This window comes from Aethalodelphis obliquidens, unplaced genomic scaffold, assembly GCF_003676395.1.
Source record: "Aethalodelphis obliquidens isolate GAN/ISIS:26980383/991018 unplaced genomic scaffold, ASM367639v1 scaffold10, whole genome shotgun sequence".
NCBI lineage: Eukaryota > Metazoa > Chordata > Mammalia > Artiodactyla > Delphinidae > Aethalodelphis > Aethalodelphis obliquidens.
In genome coordinates, this window is record NW_020837954.1 from 40,846,829 (window position 1) to 40,872,673 (window position 25,845).

Genomic DNA, 25,845 nt, shown 5'->3' on the forward strand with positions numbered 1-25,845 from the left:
AAACTAAGATCCACGGCCTCAGTTAGGGGACAGGCCCATGGCCTCAGTTAGAGGACAGGCCGAAGAACTAAGTGTCCTGATCCCAGAGAGAACATCATGTAAGAGCTCTGATCTCTGCTTCTACTCATCCCTACTTCCTCTCTTAGAAGTCTCTCTGAGCAGGGTCAAACATTACACTGTAGAGTGAATGGCATTTCAGTGTGAATGTGAAATGAAAACTTTCTGTAATTGCTCAGATTGGAGACGCTTTCCATAACGAGACCCCAGGAGTGTCAGGACCTGGGGGAGGGTGCAGTGGTCAATAGCAGCAGCGGCCCCGCTGCAGGACACTCACTCTTTGTTGAAGTAACTATAGCACTGGTCACACACGCGAGTAGGGTTCTCTCTGCAGCCTTCCACCACCGTTTTCTTAGTGGAGCAGGAACTGCACACTAGCCGACCACAGCGGCGACAGTGATGACGCCTGTTAAACTGAGGAGTGTCATCAGGAAGAGAAGGAGGAGGGAGGAAGAGAAGGTGAGATTGCAGGACCTGTGAGCACCCGGCAATCCATTTATCCTTGGAATTAGCCACCTGTGACTTACTAAGAATACCATGTGCTTGGGCCTCTACTGAGAAAAGAACACACTAGTCCTTGCCTTCAAGAAGCTGACATTTAAAGATCTCTCTCATCTGATGGGCAAAGATGTCCAAGTCATGGACAGTTTTTCAATAGCTCCTGACAAGTCTTATCTGTCTGTGGAGGAAACATGTGAAGACACCGCAAAAAGCAGTGGGGAAGAAGTGACTTTCTCAGCCAATGAGGATCACATGTCTACATGGTATTGATGATGATGAAACAGTGTTCTGTTTTCAAGATGCTTTTACAAATACTGCCTTATTTCATAAGAGGTTGACAGATATATTACACCGCTTTTATACACGAGGAGGAAACAGACACAGAGAAATTGCATCGTCATCCTATTCATCAGCTGAGCTGTTGTGCCAGTCAGGTACTGTGTTCAGGGTGGTAACATTTGTTACTGTAGTTAGTGTTTATAGCTCCATGAACCAAATAACCTAGCATCCCTAGTTTACAAGTGAGCATCTGAGACTGAGAAAGTTAATAGTCACATTGCTAGTAAGAGGCAGTGCTGGTATTAGAACTGAGGTCATCTGGCGCCAGCACATAAAACCATTACCAGGTCACCCGTCTTTTTGCAAAAGACACAGGAGCTAGAAACGAGATGCCCCAACATTTGGTGACTCCTCCCATGCAATACCACTCTGGCTCTTTTTATTTATTTCATGAGAATGGCAGAGATTTTAGAATTTAAGGCTCCTTGAGGGTGTCTACCATCTGTCTAAATTCAGAAAATATATTCTGGTCAGGTCAAAGGTAAACCCAGAGCCGTAGATCTGGTAGTCAGTTCTTCTGAACATACCCATATCCTCTTGGGGACAGGAGGTGACTATAAACTCAAGCTCAGGAAGTAGAGCTTTCCTTTAATTTCTCCTGCAGGTAAAGCCGGAGACGGATGCTGCTTACCATGGTGAAGCGCTCCCTGCAGCAGACCATGCAGGTGCTCTCACTCTCATCCGGTACCCACTGGTGCCTGGCAGGGGGCGTTGCTGGGGGCACAAACTCCAGTGGCGGCTGACTCTGTGGGAAGCTCCTCTCCCTCGGACTGGGGGAATGCACAATGGAGACACCTGGGAGTCAAAGCCAGAAGTCAGAGTAAAAGGTGATCAGTAGTCCAGCTAATAAACAAAGAAGGGATGAGAGAGTTAGAACTGTACCACTTTACAAACCCCTACTGATAGCATAGATCCAGTTATTGATCATCGATGGCTGACTGCAAAAAGAGCATTGTGCGTCTCCTGATGGAAGGCACACGGCCACCTATCAAATGTACTAACCAAAAAACATGAAGCCTGAATCAAATCAAGCTTCTAGATCTATCTACCAGTGTACTGGAAAACACAGGGGACGGAGACCCAGACTGCCATGGGGTGACAATCAGCAAAATGCAGTGTGTGGGAAGCTCTAAAGGACAAATGACCTAGTTTCCTCCACAACTAAAAAGAGGTGGGGGACCTACTGATTAGAACAGACTTAAGAGAGCGTTTAGTCGGATGCCATGTGTGGACATTATTTACATCTTGATTCTAGAAAGACCAATTCTAAAAAGAATCTTCATGAGACAACTGGGGAAATCTGACGAGTGACTGGATAGTTGATAATAATAAGGAATCATTAATTTGGTTTTAGGTATGGGAATGATGTTATGGTTTTGTTTTATAAATGTCCTTACCTTTTAGAGATATACCCGGTTTTATTTATAAACAGAATGGTATGATATCTAGGATTTGTTTCAAAATAATCCAGTAGAGGGACAGGGGTAAAGATGAAACAAGAATGGTCATACTGACATGATAAATATTGCAGCTGGGTAATAGGTATGTGACACTTCATTACACTGGTCTCTCTACTTTCGTGTACGGGAAACTTTCTGTAATAAAGAGTTAAAAAAATTAAGTAACCAAAGCTGCTCAGGCTGCCTCATGCAGATTTGTGAAGCTGCTCACATGCCTGTACGTCTGAGCCCTTCTGTCAGGTCTGCTGATTCCTGTGAAGCATGGCTAATTCTCAAAGCATGGCCGCGAAATGCCACGGTCTTTGTTTTATGATATCTAAGGAGATTTCTTGTCAACTAGCAGAACGATGTTGGCAGGTCACAGAAAAAGAGAACTGGAAAACACAGTGACTCTTAGCAGCACCCAGAAGAAGACGGGCTGTCGACCTCTCCCCAGAAGTCTGCTCTCCTGTTGGCGAAACAAACACTTGCTGAGCTGCTTCTGCGTGTAGGCCATTGGGCAAGTCAGGAGACTGTGGGAGAAGAGGGGTGGTGAAAAGGGGTGACCAAGACATGGCAGAGGCCTTCAAGGACCTTGCACCCTGTGTGGGTGACAGATATAAATAACTACCTGCAGGACAGGGTCAGAATGAACATAAGGACTAAATAAGTCGATTCTCCTTATTAGTAGATTCCGTATTTGTGAAGTTGCCTACTCGCTAAAACTTGTTTGTAACCTCAAAATCAATATTTGCATTGCTTTTGCAGACATGCACAGAGTGGTGAATAATTTGAGTTGCCTGGTATACAGCTTCTCATCTGGGGTTGAACAAGGTAATGTCTCCCTTTCTTATCTCAGCTCTCATACAGAGATGACCAGAGGATGCAGATGGTAGGGGACAGTGCAGCAGGGTAGTGTAAGAAGCTCCACTCTGGGGCTAGTTGGACAGGGTCTGAATCCCAAAGGCCCATTAGGCACTCATTAATGGGGTGGCTTCAGGCAGGTCACTTTAACACTCTGAACCGCTTTTTCTCTTTTGTAAAATAAAGAAAATAGAATTTACTGGGATGAATTGTTTCCAATTTGAGATTATAATGTATGTGAAATGTGTGTGTGTGTGTGTGTGTGTGTGCGCGCGCATGTCCACACATGTAATCACACACACACGTGGGTGTATTTTCCCTAGGAGCAGTGGTTTAGTATTTGCTAATTCAGTGTTTGTGGCGCCTTCATAGATATACCACTGCAAATAATAAGAATCGATTGTATGTTGAATTTTCTGGGATACAAAAAGCTGGAAAGAATCAAGAAAAACAATTAATAAGAATGTTGTGACTGGAAATGAAAAAAGAAGCAAAAGAATCAGAAAATCAGAGTAAGGCAAGATTGAACTGAAAAATGGGTAACTCTCAGAACCTGTCCTTACCAGGAGCAGCAACAGAAGAGAACTCCACTGACGGTGACCTAGACAAGGTCTCGAGGTCTGAAGCCGGACTGACAATTTCCTGGAGGTAAATCACAGGATCTGTAGGGGGGGAAAATGTTGACAGATTGTTCTATCATAAACATCCTTACTTGCTGTGCTAGGCATTTAGTTCAAAGCCCTGTTGGTTTCGCTGTCATCCCATGACTCTACTAGGTATGCAAAGAATGGCAGAGGTACTTCTAAGACGACAGAAAGCACGCTTTTTAAATGCCTCAATAAACAAACTGTGTTAGGCACGTGAGATAAATGGAGTAGACACTAGGATTTTACAAAATAAATCTAAAGATGCCCAGGGGGAAGTAGAAGACATTTAAATGGTGGTCCTGGAGGGTAGGGAGTAAGAAAAAAAAAAGCTGGCTGGGAACATCAGCCCCCATTTATTTCATTTTCTTCATTCTAGAAGAGGCTGAGTCAGTTCCCACACTAGTGGCATCTGATGTGATCCTGGGAATAGTGCACACCCTCAGTACAAAACGATGGCACTTAGAGCCCAGTGCACCAAGGCCAGACAGAGACCACCCCCAGCATGTTTTTTTGTTTTTATTTATTTTTGGCTGCTTTGGGTCTTTGTTGCTGCATGCGGGCTTTCTCTAGTTGGGGCGAGTGGGGGCTACTCTTCGTTGCAGTGCGCAGGCTTCTCATTGTGGTGGCTTCTCTTGTTGTGGAGCACGGGCTCTAGGCACGTGGGCTTCAGTAGTTGTGGCTTGCGGGCTCTAGAACGCAGGCTCAGTAGTTGTGGTGCACGGCTTAGATACTCTGCAGCACGTGGGATCTTCCCAGACCAGGGATTAAACCCATATCCCCTGCATTGGCATGCGGATTCTTAACCACTGCGTCACCAGGGAAGTACCCCCCAGCATGTTTTTTTCCCCCGAAGCTTTATATTATTATGCATGTGGTGGTTATCTACCATCCTTTCATTCCGGTTAGCCTGCCACTTCCTCCAAGACTGAGATCTCTCCTATATAAAAGAGCTATCTCTCCTGAAGTGTATCCTTTCACTCTCAATCAACTCAAAATTATAAAAGAGGAAAAATGAAACTAAGGATGTAGCATGGTATTTCCTTCTCCATGTAGAACCCCCATCGAGGATGCTGGCGGTTACCTGAGCGTTTCTCCCGCAGAGGGTACAGAAAGTCCAGGGCTTTTCCTGCGTATCTGGAAAGCAGCGAGTCCACCTCGTCCATGGTGAAGCCAATCTCCTGGCCAGCCAGCAGCTGATGCAGAGTCTGCACAGCCATGGTGGCCCAATCCACTTTCATGTTCATGAGCAGCTGCTCCAGCATGAGCAGGGGGTTAGAGGACAAGTGGGAGTAGCTGGCCCGGTACTGCTCGGGCAGGGTTAGCAGGACCTGGGTGTGGGGCAGAGCCACAGAGTGAAGAAAACAGGACACGAATTTCAGAAGAAAGCCAAGATTCTTACTGGGAAGGGGGAAGGGTATCTGGGACCAAAGGGCACTTGGCCAGCTACTGAAACTGGCTAGGAGTCTCTTAGGCAGCAAGGCTGGCAAACTTTTCCTGTAAAGGTTTAGATAGTAAATATTTTAGGCTCCATAGGCCATAAGGTCTTTGTGGCAACTACTGATTTATAAAACCTGATAAAACCTGATTTATAAAAGCAGACAGAGGACTGGATTTGGCCCACAGGTGGTGGTCTCCTGACCCCTGGCCTAGACCAACCAGGCATGGTTGACCCCTGCCTGATCCTTAAAGCCACCATTCTGTCCATTTGAGGCTTTACTAGAATAAGCAATATAAGGTGGACTGAACCTGGCACCTCCAGTGTTCTACAGGTGAATGATGACTCTAAATTCCTCCTAGAGGCTGTTATTCCTGGGCTTGAAATACATTCACTGGCTCTTCTCACTGCCAATTTTCAAAGATTCCATTTAGGTACAGTATATAAAAAAAAAAAAAAAAAAGAAAAAAAAAAAAAAGGTGTATCCTCTTTAGAATCATTTTACATAGTTGAACTCTTAGCAAGTAGGCTCGTGGTCATATTTGTGGCTCTCCCAGCACTCATTCTATTCATGGGGCAAGTTCTACACTCAGGGGGCCAGTATATATGACTTCCAATCAGAATCATTATTAGAGAGTTAGAAGGCCTTATCTCTCCCCAAACTCTCCTTCACTGGATTACTTTTTCTAGCTTATAATTTCTTCTATTAGTGTCTCCAAGGTTACACATCAAAGGTAAAGGCTTATCTCATTGCCTAGACAATTAACCCTTTTCCTTTAGCACAAAGTAGTTTTAAGGATTTAAAGCAGTAGTTTTAAATCCTTGCATCAGAATCCTTCTGGAAGATAGGCAGGCCCTGTCCCAAGGGGTTCGGTTTTAATTACTCTAGGGTGGAGATTAACTACTGCTATTTTTAGAAAGTCCAGGTGATTCTAATTCATGGTCCGAATTGAGAAGGCTTGGTATAGCAGATGCCAAGGAAAGCATAAAGAGAATTTAAGAGGACAGTAAAATTCACTTTGGAGGCAGAGCAGTAAGAGAACGGTAAGTCCTAAGGGATGTGGTGGGCTGTTAGGGTCAAGATTTTATATACCACAGGTCAAGGATGGCAGGTGCCTGGAAGGGCAAGTTCTGAAGTGGGAGATGGGCCAGCAGTCCCTCCCTCAGGCATGCTTTCCCAACAGCCCCTTCTCCTCCTGACCTTGGATCCCATGTACAGTGCTTGGATTTCACGGCGTCGGTCAGCGGTCAGTTCTCCATAGAAGTGGGTGGTGAGGTAGTTGGCCAAGAAGTGAGAAGTGGCCAAGCTAGAGTGCTGGTCGAGGGACTGCTCTGTGACCTCAAGGCACATGGTGAGGTCAGGAATTCTTCGCAGGAGCTGTTGCAGGAGGAAGGTAGAGGAGAAAGGTGAGACCTGTAGAAGAACTCTTAGGACAGCCTTGTTTTGTTTGAGAACAGAACCTTCAGGTTTAGTCACTGTGGATTAACCCCTTCTCTGCACTCATTTTTTCACCACCCCCAAAGCTTCACAAATGATGGCTTTGACAGGACCAGAGATCAGCAGAGTCTTGGACCCAGCTGCCCGTCTGGCACCTAATGCAGGGCTAGGCACCTCTAGGGAAGGTGACTATAACCAGCTCCTGAAGGACACGGAGGGGCAGATCTGAGACTGCGAATGCTGTGCATGGGATCCAGCAGGAACAGAGCCACCTGATTTGACTAACCTTCTCATCCCCTACCAAAAGAAAACTGGGAAGAGTTGGAGGCTTACCTGCAGAGCCTTTTCATGATCGCCTCTTTCTAGAAGGTGGAGAAGATGCTTTTGATGTAGGTTGATTAAATGTTCTCTTGGAATGGGGTATAGGCAGCCCCACTCCTCACACAGCTCATACTCCTGGAAGGAAACACACATGCCTTCAATCCCTTTAAATTCCTGGCCTTGTCACTCATCCAGCTCTTGCCTGATTTTTCTCAGGAGTCTTGAGTCTGCTAAAGCCCCAGGAAAGTTTGGGAAGCGCTGATGGGAACTTCACTGTGGGACTAAAGTGGGATCATAAAGGACTAGAGTGGCAAGGTAAGTTATGAAAATGATCCAAGTAGGCTGACTGTTCAGGATGTCCTTTTTCTTTTAGCTCTACTATAATAAAGAAACAGATGACATATAGCTACTGACACTCGGTGTCAGCCCTGGGAAGATACTAAGGAAGTGGGGAAGACCGAAAAGACTGTCCAAAGGAGACAGTGCCTGCTCAGCTCTGACTGTTGCCATATGAATGTGCAGGCCCAGTGGTGCCAGACTTTTAAAAATGCCAAAAAAACTTTTTTAATTAAAAAAATTCCCTATTTTACAAGGTTGGCAACGAAATCAATACGAAAACTAAAAATTCTGCAGAGCAATACTACATGGGCCAAACAAACATGTTGGGGTTGGATTCCATTGATATCACCCCTTGTTACTCCCCCTTCCAACACCAAATTTGTGAACTCTGGATTAAAGCTTCCCAGAGCTTTGTCCATGTGTTCTAATATGATGGCATCTGGAAGGCCCTCCCCACAACTCTGCCTGGGGCCACCTTCTTCAGGATGCTTCCTTGTTTCTTGGGCTGTCTTAGGCACCTGGCTGTGCCCCACCTTAGTCTGGGATTACTTCGGTCACTTGGTATATCACAATCGCCCAGGGATGTGTCTCGCATCGCCCCGCCCTGCTCCCTCCTTTCCCAAAATGTGAGCTGCACAAGGGCAAGGACTAAGCTTAATTATCTTTGTTTCAACACCATCTAGCGCAGTGGTAAATAACAGACAGTAAAGGTTTCCCGGATGAATGAACATCTGAATAAATACACCTCATTTTGAACTATGGTATATCAGCTCCCTAAAGGGTAAAAAAAAGTCTCCTTGGCACTCAAATGTCCAATACACACATGAAAAGATAATCAAGGTCATTAGTAATCATGGAAATGTAAATTAACACCATAATGACATACCATCTTATTGGCAAAAAAGTGAAAAGCTGGACAATGCCAAAGTTGCTAAGAAGACGGAACAACAGGAACTGTGAGTGGGAGAATAACAGGGACAGGACGACGGATCTGAAGAGCAACGTTGTAACATCTTAGAAAAGGTGAGGATGCTCGTGCCTCATGCTCCAGCCATTCCAGTGCTAGGTACACATTCTGTACCTAGTGTAAACAGTGTAGGAAATCTTGTGAATGAAAACAAGGGTGATAGTACAAAAGTGTCAACTCTATTATCCTCTATTCTTCTAGGTATGTTGGTAAATTTCACACACACAAAAGAGAAAAAAAAAAGTGTTGTGTAGTTATAGAAAAAAATGTGAACCTTGATACGTGGAAAGAGGTCTACATAACCAGCTAAGGAACAGCAACTCTGGAAAGAGGAGGAAGGGGAATAGTACCCAGGAAAATGGTACCTTGGCTTCTAGAATCACATTCATGACAGTTGATGGGTCCTCGACACAACAGTTCCTCAGGGTCTGCCAGTCACACCACACGGGGGTAGCCTGCAAACCTAGAATCTAAGGAAAGACAGAAAAAGCTATCAAACCACACTGCAATTACTCTGCTCAGGAATAAGTCATTGGAGTTTCCAGGGATGGGCCATCCCCAGGTGTCTGTCCCAAAGTCAGGCTGTCAGAACTTGCCAGGACAGAGGAGGGATTAGAACGAATGGGACAAAGAGTGTTTGGAGAGGTGAGAGAACCTATCCAGCAAGTATAATCAGGGAGCAAAGGCTGAGTGGGGGTGCCAGGATCGGGGCCTTTCACTTGGAGGACAATCCTCAGAGGCTTCTGTGCTTTGCAGCTTGTTCGGTCTTCTGGAGTCACTTGTCCCCTGCCCCTCCAGCTCAGAACTCTAGAGAGGTTATTCTTCTGTCCTGAATGCTCTGTGGGATCACCTTTCATGCAGCATTTTAGTTCTGCATGAAAAGTGCTATGGAAGAGTGGAAAGAAAATCTTTTTCACCTGCCACTTTCACTTTCCCTGGTTGGGCTCTGGGCTCTGTTCAGTTCCAAGCACACATGGAAAAATTAGCATATATGTATACTTGTTAGGTAGCTGTACCATCGAAATCTGTCTTCCTGAGCCTCTTGATCTTGAATATGACATATATATCCAAAAATTTTTCACTGTGAAACTGTCACTCTCATGCATCCCTTTCAAAATGGCTCTTGAAATTTAGCTGAAGTTTAAAACAATCTTTAAAAAAGACATAGGAGATTAAATTCTATAAAAACTCTTGAACAACAAGACACAATATACATAAAACATACAGCGAGCTCACATATACAAGGATACCTTGGGGATACTGTGGGTTCAGTTCCAGACCACCACAATAAAGTGAATATTATAATAAAGTGAGTCACACGAATTTTTTTGTTTCCCAGTGCAAATAAAGTTATGTTTACATTATACTGTAGTCTATAAATTGTGCAATAGCATTGCCTACAAAAAATGTACATGCCTTAATTAAATATTTTATTGCTAAAAAATTAGTTTTAGCAATTAATTTGAGCATTCATCTAGTTATAATGTTTTTGCAATAGCAACATCAGAGTTCACTGATCACAGGGACTTCCCCGGTGGTCCAGTGGTAAAGAATCCGCCTTCCAATGCAGGGGACGTGGGTTTGATCCCTGGTCAGGGAACTAAGATTCCACGTGCTGCGGGGCAACTAAGCCTGCATGCCACAACTACTCAGCTCGTGCGCCTCAACTAGAGCCCACGAGCCACAAACTACAGAGCCCACGCCCTCTGGAGCCTGCGTGCCACAACTAGAGAAGAAAAAACCCTGCACGCCACCACTAGAGAGAAGCCCCTGCACCACAATGAAGAGCCTGCACGCTGCAACAAAAGATCCCGCGTGCCGCAACTAAGACCTAACGCAGCCAAAAATAAATAAATAATAACTAAATCTTTAAAAATAGTTAAAAAAAGAGTTCACTGATCACACATCACCATAACAAATATAATAATAATGAAAAAGTTTGAAATACTGTGAGAATTATCAAAATGTGACACGTAGACATGAAGTGAGTTAAGTGCTGTTAGAAAAATGGTGCCAAGAGACTTACTTAATGCCGCGTTGCCACAAACCTTCAATTTGTAAAAAACATAGTATCTGCAAAGTGCAATAAAGCAAAATGAAGTAAAAAAAAAAAAGGTGTGCCTGTACGTATGAAAAAGGCATTGTGGACTGTAAAGCACCATTCTAGTGTTAATTTTATTATTAATTTTTAATCCTTGTCTAACATGTACATATTTAAGATTACAGGAGTAAATAAAATAGGAAACAGATAGAGGCTCCCTCGCTCTTCACCTAAGAACGGAAGCCAGATACAGAGCAGAAGCAAGATACAGAGCAAAAGCCAGCCCCAGATTTTCTGTTTCTTAAAATCCACCATCGGGCTTCCCTGGTGGCGCAGTGATTGAAAGTCCACCTGCCGATGCAGGGGACACGGGCTCCCAGTCCGGGAAGATCCCACATGCCACGGGGTGGCTGGGCCCGTGAGCCATGGCCGCTAAGCCTGCGCGTCCGGAGCCTGTGCTCCACAACGGGAGAGGCCACAACAGTGAGAGGCCCGCGTACCGCAAAAAAAAAAAAAAATCCACCATCACATGAGAACAGGCTGGAGTTGGTAATAAGGTGAGAAGGCTATTTCCTTTCTCTTGATGCCAAATCCTATACCTTCTGATACACCAGCAGCTCTGCTAGCTTTCTCTGTAGCTCACACTCCAGCCCATCTTGGAGATCTGTGTCTGAAATGCAGTAGGCCAGGATCTCCAGGCATGACTCCAGGGGCCACCGGTCCACAAACTGCAGTGTTAGCCGACTTCTCAGAGATGCATCCTTCACAGCAAACAGGTACTGCCAACCTTCTTTGACTACAAGACAAAAAGATGCTCAGCAAGGCTGGCGCCGGAGCTCAAGAGTCCAGGTTACTTCTCAAGAGAAGGGCTTTGTTCAGTTTCACAAAACAGAAGCTTGGAGGATCCTGAAGATCCTTCTGACCTGAATTAGTTTTTACACTTGGAACACTATATAGGAGAAATACTATACCCTGTTTCTCTTCATGCAAATGTAATCATAGTCACGGGACTTTCTGAAGAGAGGGAGAAAAGGCGAAAGGAGAGGAAAAAGGAAAGATTTTCTCCACTCCCCACAGCCCGCCCAGCTCTTGCTCCCCCTAGTGGACAGCTGTAGGTCATTGCTCTCAACTCTGGGTACACATCAAAGTCTCCTGGGGAGCTGTCAAACAGGCCCAGACCCTGTTTTTATAAATAAAATTTTATTAGAATACAGCCACGCTCACTCGTTTATGTATTGTCTATGGCTGTTTTCATGCTATGACGGCAGAGCCAAGTAGTTGCAACCGAGCCTGTACAGCCTACAAAGCCCTTTACAGGAAAACCTTCTTGACCCCTACTTTAAAGCAAACACTTGCCTGAACCCTATCATGGGCTTCTGTAAACGGGGCTCTGATACTTGTAGTTTATAGAATTTCACAACGATTCTGCCATGCAGGGTTGAGAATACTGGTTATGAGTGCCTGTCCTAAAGTTCGATGGAGTTGGGTTCTAAGCTCTGCTCTACCACTGACTATCCTGGGCAGTTTCCTACCCTCTGAGCCTCGTTCGCCTCTCAGTATCATGAGATTATGGTGGCACCTTTCTCTAGAGTTACTGTGAGCATCAGATGCGGTGATCCACTCAGTGAATGCCCAATACTATTACCACTGGTGAAGGAGGGAGGCATGCCTTTCTGCTCACCACCTGCCGCAGCACAGCTCAGGACCGCATCCTGTATGCTGCTCAAGTCGTCCACATCTCGCCCGTACACTTCAGTGAGCTGAAGGGCCCGGTGCCAATCTCTGGCCACCAGGGCTTCCTCGAAGGCCTTGGTGAGCACATCCAGGGCTATGGGAGAATGCAGGCCCAGGAGGACGGTAGAGAGACTGGCCCGGCCGCAGAGACCCGCTGTCAGACTCTGCCCCTGCTTGGAGGACCCTCGTAGGGGCTCCCAGGCAGCTAGGAGGGAGGCCTCAAGCATAGGGAACTGTTCCAGGAGGCGCTCACACTCCTGGGCTACCTGCTCTGCAGTCAGAGGCACCTCCCTGTGGCCACGAAGCTCCTTCCAAGACAAGCTGGGCTTGGTGATCTTTGACCCCTGGGAAGCCCCCAGACAGGCCACGGTAGCCAGCAGCTTTGAGCGGGACTTAAGGAAGGCCAAGGCAGAGGAGGTGAGGGCTGGGCCTGATGAATCCCTCGGGGAGGAGGGGGGCTTTCTCTCCAGCGTGGGATTCTCAGTTGGCTTTGAGGAGCTCAGTGTAGAAAGTGGGAGGTCCTCCAGGCAGTGGGAGGTATGCAGCTGGGTCAGAATGCCCAGCTGGGTCAGAAGGGATGATGTCTGCTGGCTCTGACGGGAAGAGCAAAGGGCAAGGGGCTCACAGCAGCAGTTGACAATGACCTGTGGCACACTCAGGCTGAGACCCTCTCGGGCCAGAAGGGCTGCCAGCCTGGAGGGAGAGAAGCAGAGGGCATGTAAGGCCTCAGTGCCTGGGCACCATCACTCAATCTCAGAATTTCTTTGTGTGTAAACAAGCAAATGTAAATGTAGACCCTCTAATTGTTCCCCCACCCCCTCTCTTTTTAAATCAAAAGGCAGCCTGTTGGACCCAATTCTCTGCCCCTTGCTTTTTTACTTAATAACAAATCTGGGAGATCTGTCCATAGCCCTCTACAGAGAGGCCCCTCATTCTTTTTTTACAGCTACATAGCATTCCGTTATGTGGAAGAAACTGAATTTAACTAGTCTCCTATTAGCGGACAATGGCTATGCCATACAAAGCTATAATAAAATGACTTGGTACATACAGCATTTTTCATACTTATAACAAAGGATAAATTCCCCAAGGTGGACTGTTAGGTCAAAAATGTGGTTTGTCATTTTAGTGGATATGGACAAACTGCCTTCCCACAGGGGCTGTACTAATTTCTATCCTGCTGGCAACCTGTGAGAACGCTTGTTTTCCTACAGCCTCGCCAACTAATGTGTTATCAAAGTTTTGGATTTTTGCCTACTCATAAGTGAAGAGTCCCCTTAATTTTGTACTTGCAATATAAACATTAGAGGTGGAGAGAGAGAAAGAAACGAGGTACACTGAATTTTAATGTAGCTTGTATAAGAGTAAATGCAAATTAAGGGAAAAGTCTGGAAGAAATCTCAACTTCCTGTATTGAACTCAAACACAGCCCCACTGAGCCCTTGGTTTCCTTGATGAACAATTAGGAAGGCCCAGGCCTGGCTCCTACCTCTCTGGAGGAACTTGTCGCTCAAGCAGGAGGTGTGACACCAGTTGGGAAGAGCTCTGTTGCAGGAGAACAAAGGGGTTTCCCACCTTGACCTCCACGTGATCTGCAAAAGTAAAGAAAGTGATCTTTGCACCACTGATTGCAACATTCAGAGCGCTGTTTTCCAGAATCAATAAAAAAGCAGTGTCCACAGGGATATTGGCTCGGTGCTTTGTGACAGCCTGGAGGGGTAGGATAGGGAGGGAGGGTGGGAGGGAGGGAGATGCAAGAGGGAAGACATATGGGAACATATGTATATGTATAACTGATTCACTTTGTTATAAAGCAGAAACTAACACACCATTGTAAAGCAATTATACCCCAATAAACATGTTAAAAAAAAAAAGTAGTGTCAAAACTACATGGAAAGCCCTTCTGTTGATATTTTTCCAGGTAAAAGGTATTCCTGACATGATGCTGACCACAGGTTTATCTACGCCTTACCACTGTTCTAAAGACTTCCAACTACAGACAGACTTCAGTGAGCAGGCCTAGCCACAGACAGCCCAGACTGCTCCCTTCAATATGACTGAAGTGTAGGTAATACTCGCTCTGCGGACTTGAGTAAGAATCTGGCACTCGACTCAGAGACTTAATTCCCCTGGTGGGTCCTCATATCCACAATAGATCGAAGATCTGGGAGAGGTATTTTTGAGTCATTAATGCCATCAAAATGTATTGAATACTCTCATGTGCTGTACCATTGTACGAGGCATCAAGGAGACAGAGGTGAATAAAACACAGAGGTGAATAACAGAGGACCTCACACGTAGTGTCCTCGGCTACCGCTGTACCCAGGACCTCTTCAGTGTGCGCCTTCCTCTTCCTTGCCCCTAAACACTTGTGGGCCAGTCCTGACTCTATTTTCTTTCTTGCTACTTACCAGGCTCAGAGCTCAAACTCCGCAGGAGAACAGCAGCCAGGGTGCTGCAGTACCTGAAGAAGGTGCCCATGTAGTCAGTCTGCCTGCCGCCTGCCGGCATCTGTTTGCCCAGGTTCTTCTGGAGGAGCTGAGTCTGGATATACACAGGGTGGGCCTCTGCCTCCAGAGCTTTCTCGGCCACCTGCTCCACCAGGGAGGTGAGTGGAGTACTCCTGGGCTCTGGGAGGAGTTATGAAAGGAGAAAGCATGTAGTGTTGAGTCTGTGCATCTGGCTTTGGGTCAGTTTCCAAACAATATGGGAACTGGGCCTCTGTACACTGCATGGGAAATCCTATAGCCTGGCTGCTATGCTGACAAGGCAGTTATAAAATCCTAAGTTGGTTGCTTATACAAGTGATTCTCAGCCAGGAAGAGCTTTGAGTCTGGAGAAATCAGGGTGGAGAGTTCCATTTTCACCCATGTCTCGGGTGGAACAGCTCTGTGAAGCTTACAGCACTCTTTTGCGGAAGGGTTAATCAATGTTTACGGAGTCCCTTCTGGGTATATCTCTCATAAGGAATGAGAAAAATGTTCCAGCTAATGAAGTGCTAAGCAGCCCTTCACTTAGGCGGTGGGGAAACAGGTGGAATTAGTTACGAGACAGGCCCTGGTTAACTAGAGGGCTGGTAGGGCCCACTTCTGAGTCCTCAGCCTCTGCTCCAAAGTACTCTTTCCCGTTCCACTGTGTCCTCTCCCCATTTCAACCTCATCTGCTCCCATGCAGTCGGGCCTGTACCTGGCAGCTGTAGTGCTTCTCTCAGTGACTGAAGGATCTGCTCCAGCTGCTGGGAGAGGGTAGCGTGGCTAGCGACACAGTCCTCGGTGAGGCTGGGCCAACACATCTGAAGCAGCTCAGCAATGCTGCACCGTGGGGGACCTCCCCCCTTTTCCTCTACACTCTCTACGGAGAGCAAATGAGAAAGAAAAAGTGAGGTCTGATGCTGACCTCACGTTCCGAGGCTGGGAGGTTAAAAAGGGGTAGTAAAGCAGCTCACCTGGTTTGATTTGTCCGGCTGACAGAAGTGGGTAATTGAGAATCTTACTGATCTGCTGAAGAACGCTTGGAAAACCTCGAATGCCATCAGCACTGAGGAATACGTGGTCTAGCCGGCGACCTGGAAACAGGATGAATCGAGAAGGAATGCAGAAAAAAATAAGGTACTTTCAGAGATTGACACTCAGTCCTGTATTTACTTGTGAAGTTTTATCTTCTCCAATATTGAGGAAGAAACATACGCTGTGCCGTTTTTCATGACAACCAGCATACTGGGCTTATTCCACGCCCACTGTTCCAGGGTTACCTCTGGCAAGATGCCTCAGCTGTCCACAGCAGCAGACCCAGAAGCTCTGGCATTCCTAGGGAATCGCTGTCCCAAGCCGATCAGGCACTTCCTGTGCATTTGCCTTGGTACTTCCTTCAGCTGAGAACTTGAGCTGGGATCTTATCTGTATCTTGACACCCTCACTAGACTATAAATAACTTTATGGACAGAGATTATTCCTCCTACCTCTCCTGTACTCCCATATACTTGGGATAATCTGGAAATGCAGTAGGTACTAAGTTAATTCCTGATTGATTGGCATGAAACCAGTCAGCTTGAATATTATTAATAGCTTGGATAATATTTACATTCATTTTAGAATATAAGTACTAGATGAGGGAGAGGGAAATTGTTTGATAAAAACAGCATTGTGTATGCCACGGCATACTTTCCTAGAAGGACTTTGTCAATGTTAAAGGACTTTTAAATCAACAGCTCAGAAGTGATTTGGAAGGGTGTGCAGAATAGAGTTACCACAGCAGGCCTGAGACTGCTATCCTTAGAAAGGGCTGCTTGCAAGGTTGGTCCCTGGTTGGTGTCTGTGAACTTGACTAGTAAACGGTTTCCTACACTGATATAAAACTTTCTCTAAATGATGAGAGCGACTGATTGTGCCTAAACTGTTTGTACAATGTGGTTTATGCTGAACACCTGCCTTCCTCCTGAGAGCCTGGAATTTTGGTACATGCTGGGCAGAGGGTCCCTCTGTCACCAGCTCCCAATAAAAACCTTGGGCACTGGCTCACTAATGAGCTTCCAGCAGACAACACTTCACACTTGTTTGTTGTCACAACTCATTGCTGGAGGAGTTAAGCACATCCCGTGTGACTCCAGTGGGAGAGGACTCTTGGAAGCTTGTGTCTGATTTCCTCCAGACTTTACCCCATGAACCTTTCCCCTTTGCTAATTTTGCTTTGTGTCCTTTTGATGAAATAATTCGTAGCCATGAGTATGACTATATGCTGAGTTCTGTGAGTTCACCCATCGAATCACTGAACCTAAGGGAGGCTATTCATATCATATCTATTCACCATTCCTCCCTCCATATTACTCAGAGAGAACATGTTTCTTTCTCTCTCCCTGGTCAGTCCTTCCAATGCTGGGTGTGTGTATCAAGGATGGGTGGGGAGTGGAACTTTGCCTAATTCTTTCTTCACATTCCTCTACCTTCATTCCTCCAAGAATTCCATGTACACATTCTGGGATATTATTAACCTCAAGGTACAATCCTCCCTCCAACTGTGATCCACTAAATTTTCCCTTATACCTGGTTTACAAGCTTGAGACTCAGGTTTTAGGTTAAGTGGGATTCACTCTGGAGGAGGTATGCAGTTTAAGGGCACAAATTCCATTGGTACCATTTTTGAATGTATATTTCTTCCTTGAATTTATCTATAAACCAGAAGAGAATTTCCCCAAATGACTGGAATTTGTTATATCTGTTAAGAAGGCGAGACTCTCAGTAAACTATATTTAAGTTGCCAGACCGGACATGAGGAAATGAACTAATAATCCTTTCTCCCTGTCCCTCCTTCCCCGATAACTTTCTTCTTGCACGATTATTAAGCATCTCAGAACCCCATCTCCTCATTTGAGAATGAAGGGATCAAGCAAAAGCAGCACACTCACCCCGACTCTCAAGGCTGCTGTTCAGGCGCCGTTCAGCAGTTTCCAAGAGCTGCTTGCCGGTTTTCCAGAGCTGGCACTGAGAGCAAGCCAGGTCAAATGCAGCCATGGCGGGGGGGCTGAGGTCTTCCAGAACCTCTCTCAGGGGGGCAGTGGGCTCCACTGGGCTACTGCTTATCCAGAAGTCCTCCTGGAGTGTGGGGATGGGGTCTCCCGAGGTGCTGAGCAGCTTGTCGGTCACATCAGAGATGGAGTAAAATACCATTCCTGGACACCCAGCAGTGGGATACAAGGCAAGAGGTTAAAATGACTCTCACTAGCATTTTTATTTTGAAAAGTAGTTATTTAAAAAATGTCTGAGGTCCTTCTGCACAGTATACCATCTATGCATATCAAGACCACCATTACAGCCCACTCTTATGGCATCAAAACAATGGCATGGAAAGAAAGACCAAGAGAAACTCAAAAAGGTGGAGTTTAGATCCAAATGGGATCTAAAAGTAGGATGAAAGGAGGTAGATCTGTGTGTGCTCATCAGAAAAGATCTCTAAGATACATCACTAAAAAAGCAAGGTAGAAAATAGTACTTGTTGGAAGAGCTCATTTATATTAAAAACAAAAAGGATGTAAAGAAAATCTCTGGGAGCTTATAGAAGGAGCAACAAGTGATGGTAACTTGATATATAGAGCCTAGACCAGCAAGAGATGTAAAAATATGGGACAAGATTCCACTTTCAAGAAATAATGAAACGATGAGCCCTTTCTGCAGTGCAGCCAAGGGTGGGAATTGACATCTGTGAATCCCAGGCCACAGGTGTTAGATACAACTTGTTCACTTGCTAGAAAAGTAGGATAATATGCTTTATCCCTGAATGATTACATGGGAAGAAAATAAGCAATTCCCCAAATCCCAAGATTAATGGCCATCAAAACACATGGTGGAAACTGCATTCACACTCTTCAGTGTAAGTTACGTGGGACAAGCTTAATGGAGGAGCTCGTGGGGCAGGTAAGTGACCACCGTGGTCGGCGAGGTTAGGCACAGCTAGAAAATGACTCTGGAGGTGTCAGGACTGCTGTTCTTCAAGGCAACCGTCCTTCTCTAGGTTTCTGCTCACCTTCATGATGAGCCTCTGATTTGGGTGGTTTTTCCCCCATACCCTCCTCCCGCAGCTCCCTCACCACCTGGCAACAGGGAAGCCGGACCTGCGGCTGCAGCGCTGCCAATGGCCTGCAGAGTTGAGCGGCCGCTGCCTGTTCTTCGGATGGTGCCACTACCCCCGTCCGAGTTCTGGTTTTCGATCTTGTGCTCTACTCGGGCCAGCTCCTGGATGACCTCCTGGTAGCGCTCCATGAACAGCAGCTCCCCGGAGCTGGGCGAGGACTTCAGGTTGAATGTGAACACCACCTGCCACAGAAGAGGAAGGAGTGTGGCTTGCAGCAGGCCCACTGAGGTGGAGAGTGTCTACAGATCTGAGATCTTGCTAGTCATCAGACTCTGGCCCTAAGACATCTGCTTTGTGGGGCTGGAAGAACACTGGACACTCAAAGAGTAGGTCAAATGTAGAAATAACTCGTAAAAGTCAGCAAGAGGGGCCACTAAAGCCCCAGCGGAAAATAGGCAGAAGATGTGGACAATTTCAAAGAGAAAATACACAGGACTAATACACAGGTAAAAAATGTTTTCCCTTCCCAGTAATTCAGGGAATTTAACATTAATACTACCTTGCATCTACCATAATGACAAAGTGTAAAAATAAACCCTCAGGGGGTGGTGGCGGAATGAACTGTCACAACCTTTTTGAAAAGCAATTTGGCAGTCTACAGAGCTTTAAAAATGTTTATATTCTTTGACTCAGTCGTTTTTATGAAAAACTTTCTTAAGGAAATAATTCAAAAGTCAATGTATAAAGGTGATAATCTTGACACTATTCACTACAACTATTACCAGGTTGAAAATAAATGTGAGTTAACAGGGAATGGTCAAATGCAGCTACTAGAGCAGACTATCATAAGGTCACTAAAATCAGTTACTAGGCAAATGCTTATATTATAATGTAAAAAAGGCACTAAGTTTTAGATTCAAAATGATCTTGGCTCTACATAAAAGTCACATACATCTTGGAAAAACATTGGCAAAAATATGCTTTTATCTTTAGTATTGGTTGTTCTGGACAATAGGTTAAAAGCAATTTTAGGGCTTCCCTGGTGGCGCAGTGGTTGAGAGTCCGCCTGCCGATGCAGGGGACACGGGTTCGTGCCCCAGTCTGGGAAGATCCCACATGCCGCAGAGCGGCTGGGCCCATGAGCCATGGCCGCTGAGCCTGCGCGTCCGGAGCCTGTGCTCCGCAACGGGAGAGGCCGCAACGGTGAGAGGCCCGCGTACCACACAAAAAAAGAAAAAAAGTAATTTTATTTTCTGGTTAATATTTTTTGGTATTTTCTTATAAATATGCACAACTTGCTCTGTAACCAGGTTTAAAAATAAAACCATTTATTAAAAAAGATAAATGAAAAAAAGAAAAGATCAAAGCCCCAGGAAAGGAAGAGGAAGTGAGGACATTTAGCGGTAAAGCATCAGGGGGCTTACAACTGACTTCCTCTTGGTTTGGGTGTCAGAAAGGCTGGCGAGGGTCCTATCCTTCCCAGAGGGATAGAATTATCATTATCATTAAAGTACAGGATTTAAAATGTGTCAGAGGAAGTTAAGTAAAAATTATCCAATCACCTAGATGTTTCGATGATTTACTCCTCAACAAGTAAACTCACATGAAAGAAAAATTCTGACCTATGTATTAAGGGACCAGTGCAAGCGTCATAAATATATCAAGAGAGTTTTAAAAACTAGAAGAGTGGGCTTTTATGCTTTTAAATTTAAGCAATAGCAGAGGATTCTTGTATTTCTCACAGCTTGCACATAATCCGCTTAACATTCCAAGAGGTAGCACAAGCAGGTATTATATTTAACTCCAAGTTTCAGATGAGGACCTCAAAGCTCAGAGGGAGTAGAGTCTTTCTGGTTTCGACTCCCTGCACTTTTTCCTACACAACATTCTAATTTGCTAGCTCCCTACACTTCCTGTATGTTAAACTGGCATTCTATTTATTATTAAAAATTGTTTGCATAGTGATTTCTAACTATGTAAAACCACATATGTGTTCAGAAAAGGACTACAAGAAACAAAAATATTTCAACGTTTTGACTGTGGCCGAATGTTTTCTTTTATCTTGTTAAAAAACTGTTTTAAAACAGTTTTTTCTTGTTAAAAAACTGTTAAAAAAAACTGTTTATACAAACAGATGATTCAACGGCTTAAATCTCCTCCTTCTGGATCTTGAAATCCACAGTGCTCAAGATCAGGCTCCATACATGGAAACTCCCTCCTGCTTCTGCTACACGTGGCCCCTCAGGTGCGCCCGACTGGCTCTGCTTGCACAAGCATCTGGCTTTACCTGATGCCCCGCGGGTCCCAGACAGCAAAGGGCTACCTTAGCGTTCTTAACTGTGACAAAGTAGAGCCTAGGCTCCTAACACCTGCTGCACAAGTACCCGCCTCACCTGATGGGCTTCTGCGAAGTTCCCCCGGAGGATGCAGGATGCCAGCAGTGACTCAGGTGGGGAGAACATCATGCGGATGAGTGAACTTTGAGGTTGAGGCTGCAACCGGCCATCCAGCTCATTCTTCCCAGATGCAGTGCTCAGACTTCCCTCTGTCAGGACACAAGAACGTGGGGGTCCAAGGAAGGGATAGAAATTGAGGAAAAACTATTCTGTCACCTGCTGCCAAACTCCTATCTTCTCAAAGTCCTTCTCTAAAAGGTCTGTAAACGGACCTTGAATTTTCCTCAAATGAAGCGCATACCTATGCTATCATCTTTTTCTTTTTTTTTAAATTGAAGTATAGTTGACTTACAATATTGTGTTAGTTTCAGGTGTACAGCAAAGTGATTAGTTATATATATATATATATTTATATACATTATATACATTTTTTTAAAATTCTTTTCCATTATTGGTTATTATAAGAAATTGAATATAGTTCCCTGTGCTATACAGTAAATCCTTGTTGTTTGTCTATTTTATATATGGTAGTGTGTATCTGTTAATATGTTATCATCTTTGAATATAAGACTTATGTACCAACAACCTTCCTTGGGTATTTACCTCTGTTTCTCTCTACTGATGGGTAACTCAGCTGATAGTGAAATAGCCCTTTCCCCACTGAACACAAGCATGAACTGCTCGGTCCAGGTTTTCACACCGTGGTGTATGGCATCTCTTTATGAGGGCAAAGCTGCTGGAAGTTGGCAACTGGTTGGGACCCCCCATACCTGAAGTACTTGTGCTCAGCTCACTACTTGTACTTTCCAGGGATGGGTTGGAACCTCTGTCCCGGCCATCTAGAGGTATTAGGAGGAAAGAGAGAAAATCATCCATCAGTGCCTTACAGTGTAGAAAGTGAGAAGTTGGCTTAAAAGCTGAGATCTGGGTAGAGTGAGAAGATAATGGGTAGCTACTATACCAGTGGTTCCTTCTACAGTAAAATGCAAATTCCTACAGACCAAAGGTACAGGGGTGGGCTTAATATGGTCCCAGTGCTCATTTGGATAGTAGCTTATATCAGTGGTTTCCAGTCTCTGGGTCTCAGAGCCCCAGGAGCTTTCAAGTTACTTCTAGGGGTCAGTGACCCCCATTGCTCACTAAGCACTGTCAATAGTCTGAAAAAAAAATTAAAGCACAACTATTATGACATGGAACCAGTATGGTGCCAAAGAGGGTCACAAAATTTTCTGACATAGAAAAAGTTGTCCTCATAGTTAAAAAAGTAGGGAACCAAAGTATAAGGCCAGGCTGATCAAAGACCATGATATTGGGACTTCCCTGGTGGCACAGTGGTTAAGAATCCGCCTGCCAATGCAGGGGACACGGGTTTGATCCCTGATCTGGGAAGATCCCACATGCCGCGGAGCAACTAAGGCCGTGCGCCACAACTACTGAGCCTGCGCTGTAGAGCCCGTGAGCCACAACTACTGAGTCACAACTAGAGAAGCTCGCACACTGCAACGAAGAGTAGCTCCTACTCGCTGCAACTAGAGAAAGCCCACGTGCAGCAACAAAGACCCAATACAGCCAAATAAATAAATAAATTTATTAAAAAAAAAAAGACCATGATATTGAAAGTCCTGGAGAAAAAGCATCTTCTTCTCAACACCTGCTTTCCTACAGCTGTAGGAAAAGAGAAGATGGATTGTGCATTCTGGGCGGGATGGGTCAGGTGGATGCAAACTGACTCAAACCAATTAACTGAGCAACTTAAGGGGCTCAGCCTTTACGTTTTCCATGTTTCTCTCATGGTAGTCTCCACCCCAGCCAGCATGTTCATGTCTCTTGTTGCCACTTAGCTAAAGCCTACTCATTCTTCTGAGCTTGATTCAAAAGTCAACTCTTTCAGAAAACCTGTTTCTCTGCCTTTGTAGACTACGCTGACCTCCCTGTCCATGAGATCTCTTCTGTTTTCAGGCCGTGCCTCCGGGCAGTTTAAGTTTTTCATGTATACTGTCTATGCAGGTAAATTATAAATTCCTTGAAGGCAAAGTCCTGGTTTATGCCTCATTCACCTCCCTCAAGATACCTAGTATTTTTTTTAGCACACAGGAAACTCTTTATGAACTCCCTGTTAATTATTTTAAAACTACCAAAAACCATAATGGAAATTTGATTATCTAAAAATTTAATACTTCTGTATAATGCGTCTGTGTTAAACTCCTTTAGAAAAACTCATAATCAAGTCAAAATACAAAATGGAGCAAAACTTGTAGCACAAAATGACAGAATATTTTTCTTAAGGTATAAAGAGCTTCTTACAATTCAACAAGAAAGACAAACCCAACAGAAAATATGTACCTTAGACTGAAAAATATAAATGGCCAATAAAAGACATTCAATCTCAAACTAAAAATTAGTATTAAAACAATGACATACCATTACTATATTAATCATATTGGCAAAGACTAAAAAGAAACCTGATACTACTCATTTTTGTTGAATGTATATGCAAATAGGCACTTACATACAGGTGGTGGGAATGTAAATTTGGTCCACCTTTTTTGGGGGGCAATTTGTTATATCTGTATTTATACCCAAATATACTTTGACCTTCTATATTATACTGCTAGGGACTTATCCTATAGATATACTCACACAAGTATGCACAGACATACGTACAAGGTCGTTTACTGTAGCATTATTTATAATAGTAAAAAACTGGAAACAATTTAAATGCCCACAAAAGGGTACATATGACAATGGACTACTAAGCAGCCTTTAAAATAAGTGAAGAGAAGTGAGTTCTCAATATAGAGTATGATATGTTTGCATATGTAAGAGGATATAAATGAAAAAAGAAAGTTGCAGTTCTCTCTATGTAGTATGATGCATCTGTATATCTAAAATGATACACATGCTTGTATTTCATGGAGAATTTTTGGAAGAAAACTATTAGCAAGGGTTACTTTGGGGGAGTGGGATTAGGATAATCTTAGATCACTTTTGTTTGTACCTCATCTTAAAGAATTGCTTTAAGATACTTTAAGATCTTATCTTTATCATTAGTGTTAAGGTACTTTATGAACTGCTTTATCTTGAAGAATATTAGACAAGTGGCACTATACCATTTGCCGCTTGTGGGAAGGAGGCATGGAGAAAGTTCTTCAGATTACCTGCCCGGCTCCTTCTTGTCCGACGACCCCGGCGGAGACTGGGGTGCCATGTGGCGATGGGCCGGTATCTTCGGGAGGGTTGCTCCTCTGAAACAGCAAACCCAGTGGGTCATACGGGAGGGTGATCAATTTTTTTTTCAATTCAAGTATTGCTGCTGTACAATATTATATGTTACAGGTGTACAATATCGCGATTCACAATTCTTAAAGGCTATACTCCATTTATAGTCATAAAATATTGGCTGTACTCCCTGCGTTGTACAATATATCCTTGTAGCTTATTTTATATCTAATAGTTTGTACCTCTTACTCCCCTACTCCTATGTTGCCCCTCCCCCTTCTGAAAGTGATCAGTTTTGATTTGACCCACCTCCTGGGGTAACAGGTAGGGGAAGATCTGGACTGGCCTGTGCGACACTGAGCGGTACCCCAGAGTTCTGACACAAGTGGCCATGGTGATATGCCCTGAACTAGTGTGCCTCCATGCACTCCTAGCTGTCCCACATTCCCGAGACTTTTCTCCTTCCTCCCTTTCTGTTATCTCCCCTCACCTGAGCCCTGGTTGCTGGTCACCACCTTGTACCTCCACTGGGCCTCAGAGAGAACCTTGGAGAACTGGTGCAGGCGGCTCTGCAGTCCGTCTCTGCTGCTGCTGCCCAGGCCACTCTGGCCTTCAAGCAGCTTTGGCTTCTCGGGGGAGCTGCGGCTGCTTAGCTCATCCAGCTGCTCCTGCAGCAGCCTGAGGAAGGCCCCTATTACATATTCATCAGCCAGGAACCCACTGATACCGCTAGTAAAGTGCTTTAGGTCCAAAAAGCTGTGCCTGTGAGGCTCTGGGCAACTGTCTTTTGGCTGTGCCTTCAGAGAGCTTGGAACTGTGGAGGCCAGGCTCCTGGAGGCCCCCAGGGAACCCTGTTCTGACCTCCTCTCAGGCTGTGCTATGTGCTGAGGGCTCTCTGACGGGGACCTCAAACCCAACGGGCCCTTCCCCTCAGCGTCATCATCCTTAGCGTAGTCCTCGGGCAGGTGAGGCTCTGGGTGAAGATCAGCAGAGGTGATAAGGAGCAATGAGAAGATGTTTTCTAGAAGTTCCAGGCACAGAGAGTCAGGAATACTGCAAAGATACTGTTGACACCTGGCCAGGTATGTTGAAAAGAGATCTGAAGCACCTGAAGAAGCATGTATAAAAGAAGAGGCCAGAGAAAGAGAAGAGAGAAAATGCAAACATTAGAAACAGTACTTGCCAGACTGAAACATTCTCCCAAGTTTAACTCATTTCTTTCTTTGTAGTGACTCAGGGAACCGTGGTTACAGTCAGAAGACTAAGAGGCTATTGAGCCATGTCTTTTCATGATTTGTAGAAAGATTTTGCTCCCTTAACTAAAAGTACAGTTCAGTGAACACTCATTATTTTGTTTCTGCTTTTTAAAATTACATTACTCCTTATCTCTGAGAAGCACTCCATATTTCAGTTCCTAGAAGGAAGGCAGCCTGGAGACTCCTTATTCCTCAATTCCTGTTTGCACTCATTGTTTTACTACAGGTGATCACAGCCTACCCAGATCTCTTAAAATGACCATGCTCAGAGATGAAGGTCTATTCCAA

General features: G+C 44.8%; 1 protein-coding gene across 7 annotated transcripts in view; it reads right to left on the minus strand.

Moving 5' to 3' along the window:
• Positions 1–25,845, minus strand: part of ZFYVE26 (zinc finger FYVE-type containing 26) — a 61,331-nt gene that overhangs the window by 20,975 nt on the left and 14,511 nt on the right. For all 7 annotated transcript variants that reach the window (XR_003433709.1, XM_027111586.1, XM_027111585.1 and 4 more), the window contains 19 exons: positions 24,792–25,409; positions 24,241–24,327; positions 21,853–21,921; positions 21,080–21,231; positions 18,727–18,928; positions 17,524–17,787; positions 15,568–15,687; positions 15,309–15,473; positions 14,534–14,752; positions 13,612–13,714; positions 12,070–12,815; positions 10,988–11,184; positions 8,713–8,817; positions 7,054–7,176; positions 6,484–6,660; positions 4,929–5,175; positions 3,764–3,862; positions 1,529–1,692; positions 335–471 (listed from right to left, as the gene is read on the minus strand). Coding sequence is in view for 6 of the 7 variants with exons in the window: in XM_027111586.1 (XP_026967387.1) it covers positions 335–471; positions 1,529–1,692; positions 3,764–3,862; positions 4,929–5,175; positions 6,484–6,660; positions 7,054–7,176; positions 8,713–8,817; positions 10,988–11,184; positions 12,070–12,815; positions 13,612–13,714; positions 14,534–14,752; positions 15,309–15,473; positions 15,568–15,687; positions 17,524–17,787; positions 18,727–18,928; positions 21,080–21,231; positions 21,853–21,921; positions 24,241–24,327; positions 24,792–25,409 (3,994 nt within the window). In the remaining variant the exon portion in view is untranslated. The remainder of the gene's footprint in view (positions 1–334; positions 472–1,528; positions 1,693–3,763; positions 3,863–4,928; positions 5,176–6,483; positions 6,661–7,053; positions 7,177–8,712; positions 8,818–10,987; positions 11,185–12,069; positions 12,816–13,611; positions 13,715–14,533; positions 14,753–15,308; positions 15,474–15,567; positions 15,688–17,523; positions 17,788–18,726; positions 18,929–21,079; positions 21,232–21,852; positions 21,922–24,240; positions 24,328–24,791; positions 25,410–25,845) is intronic.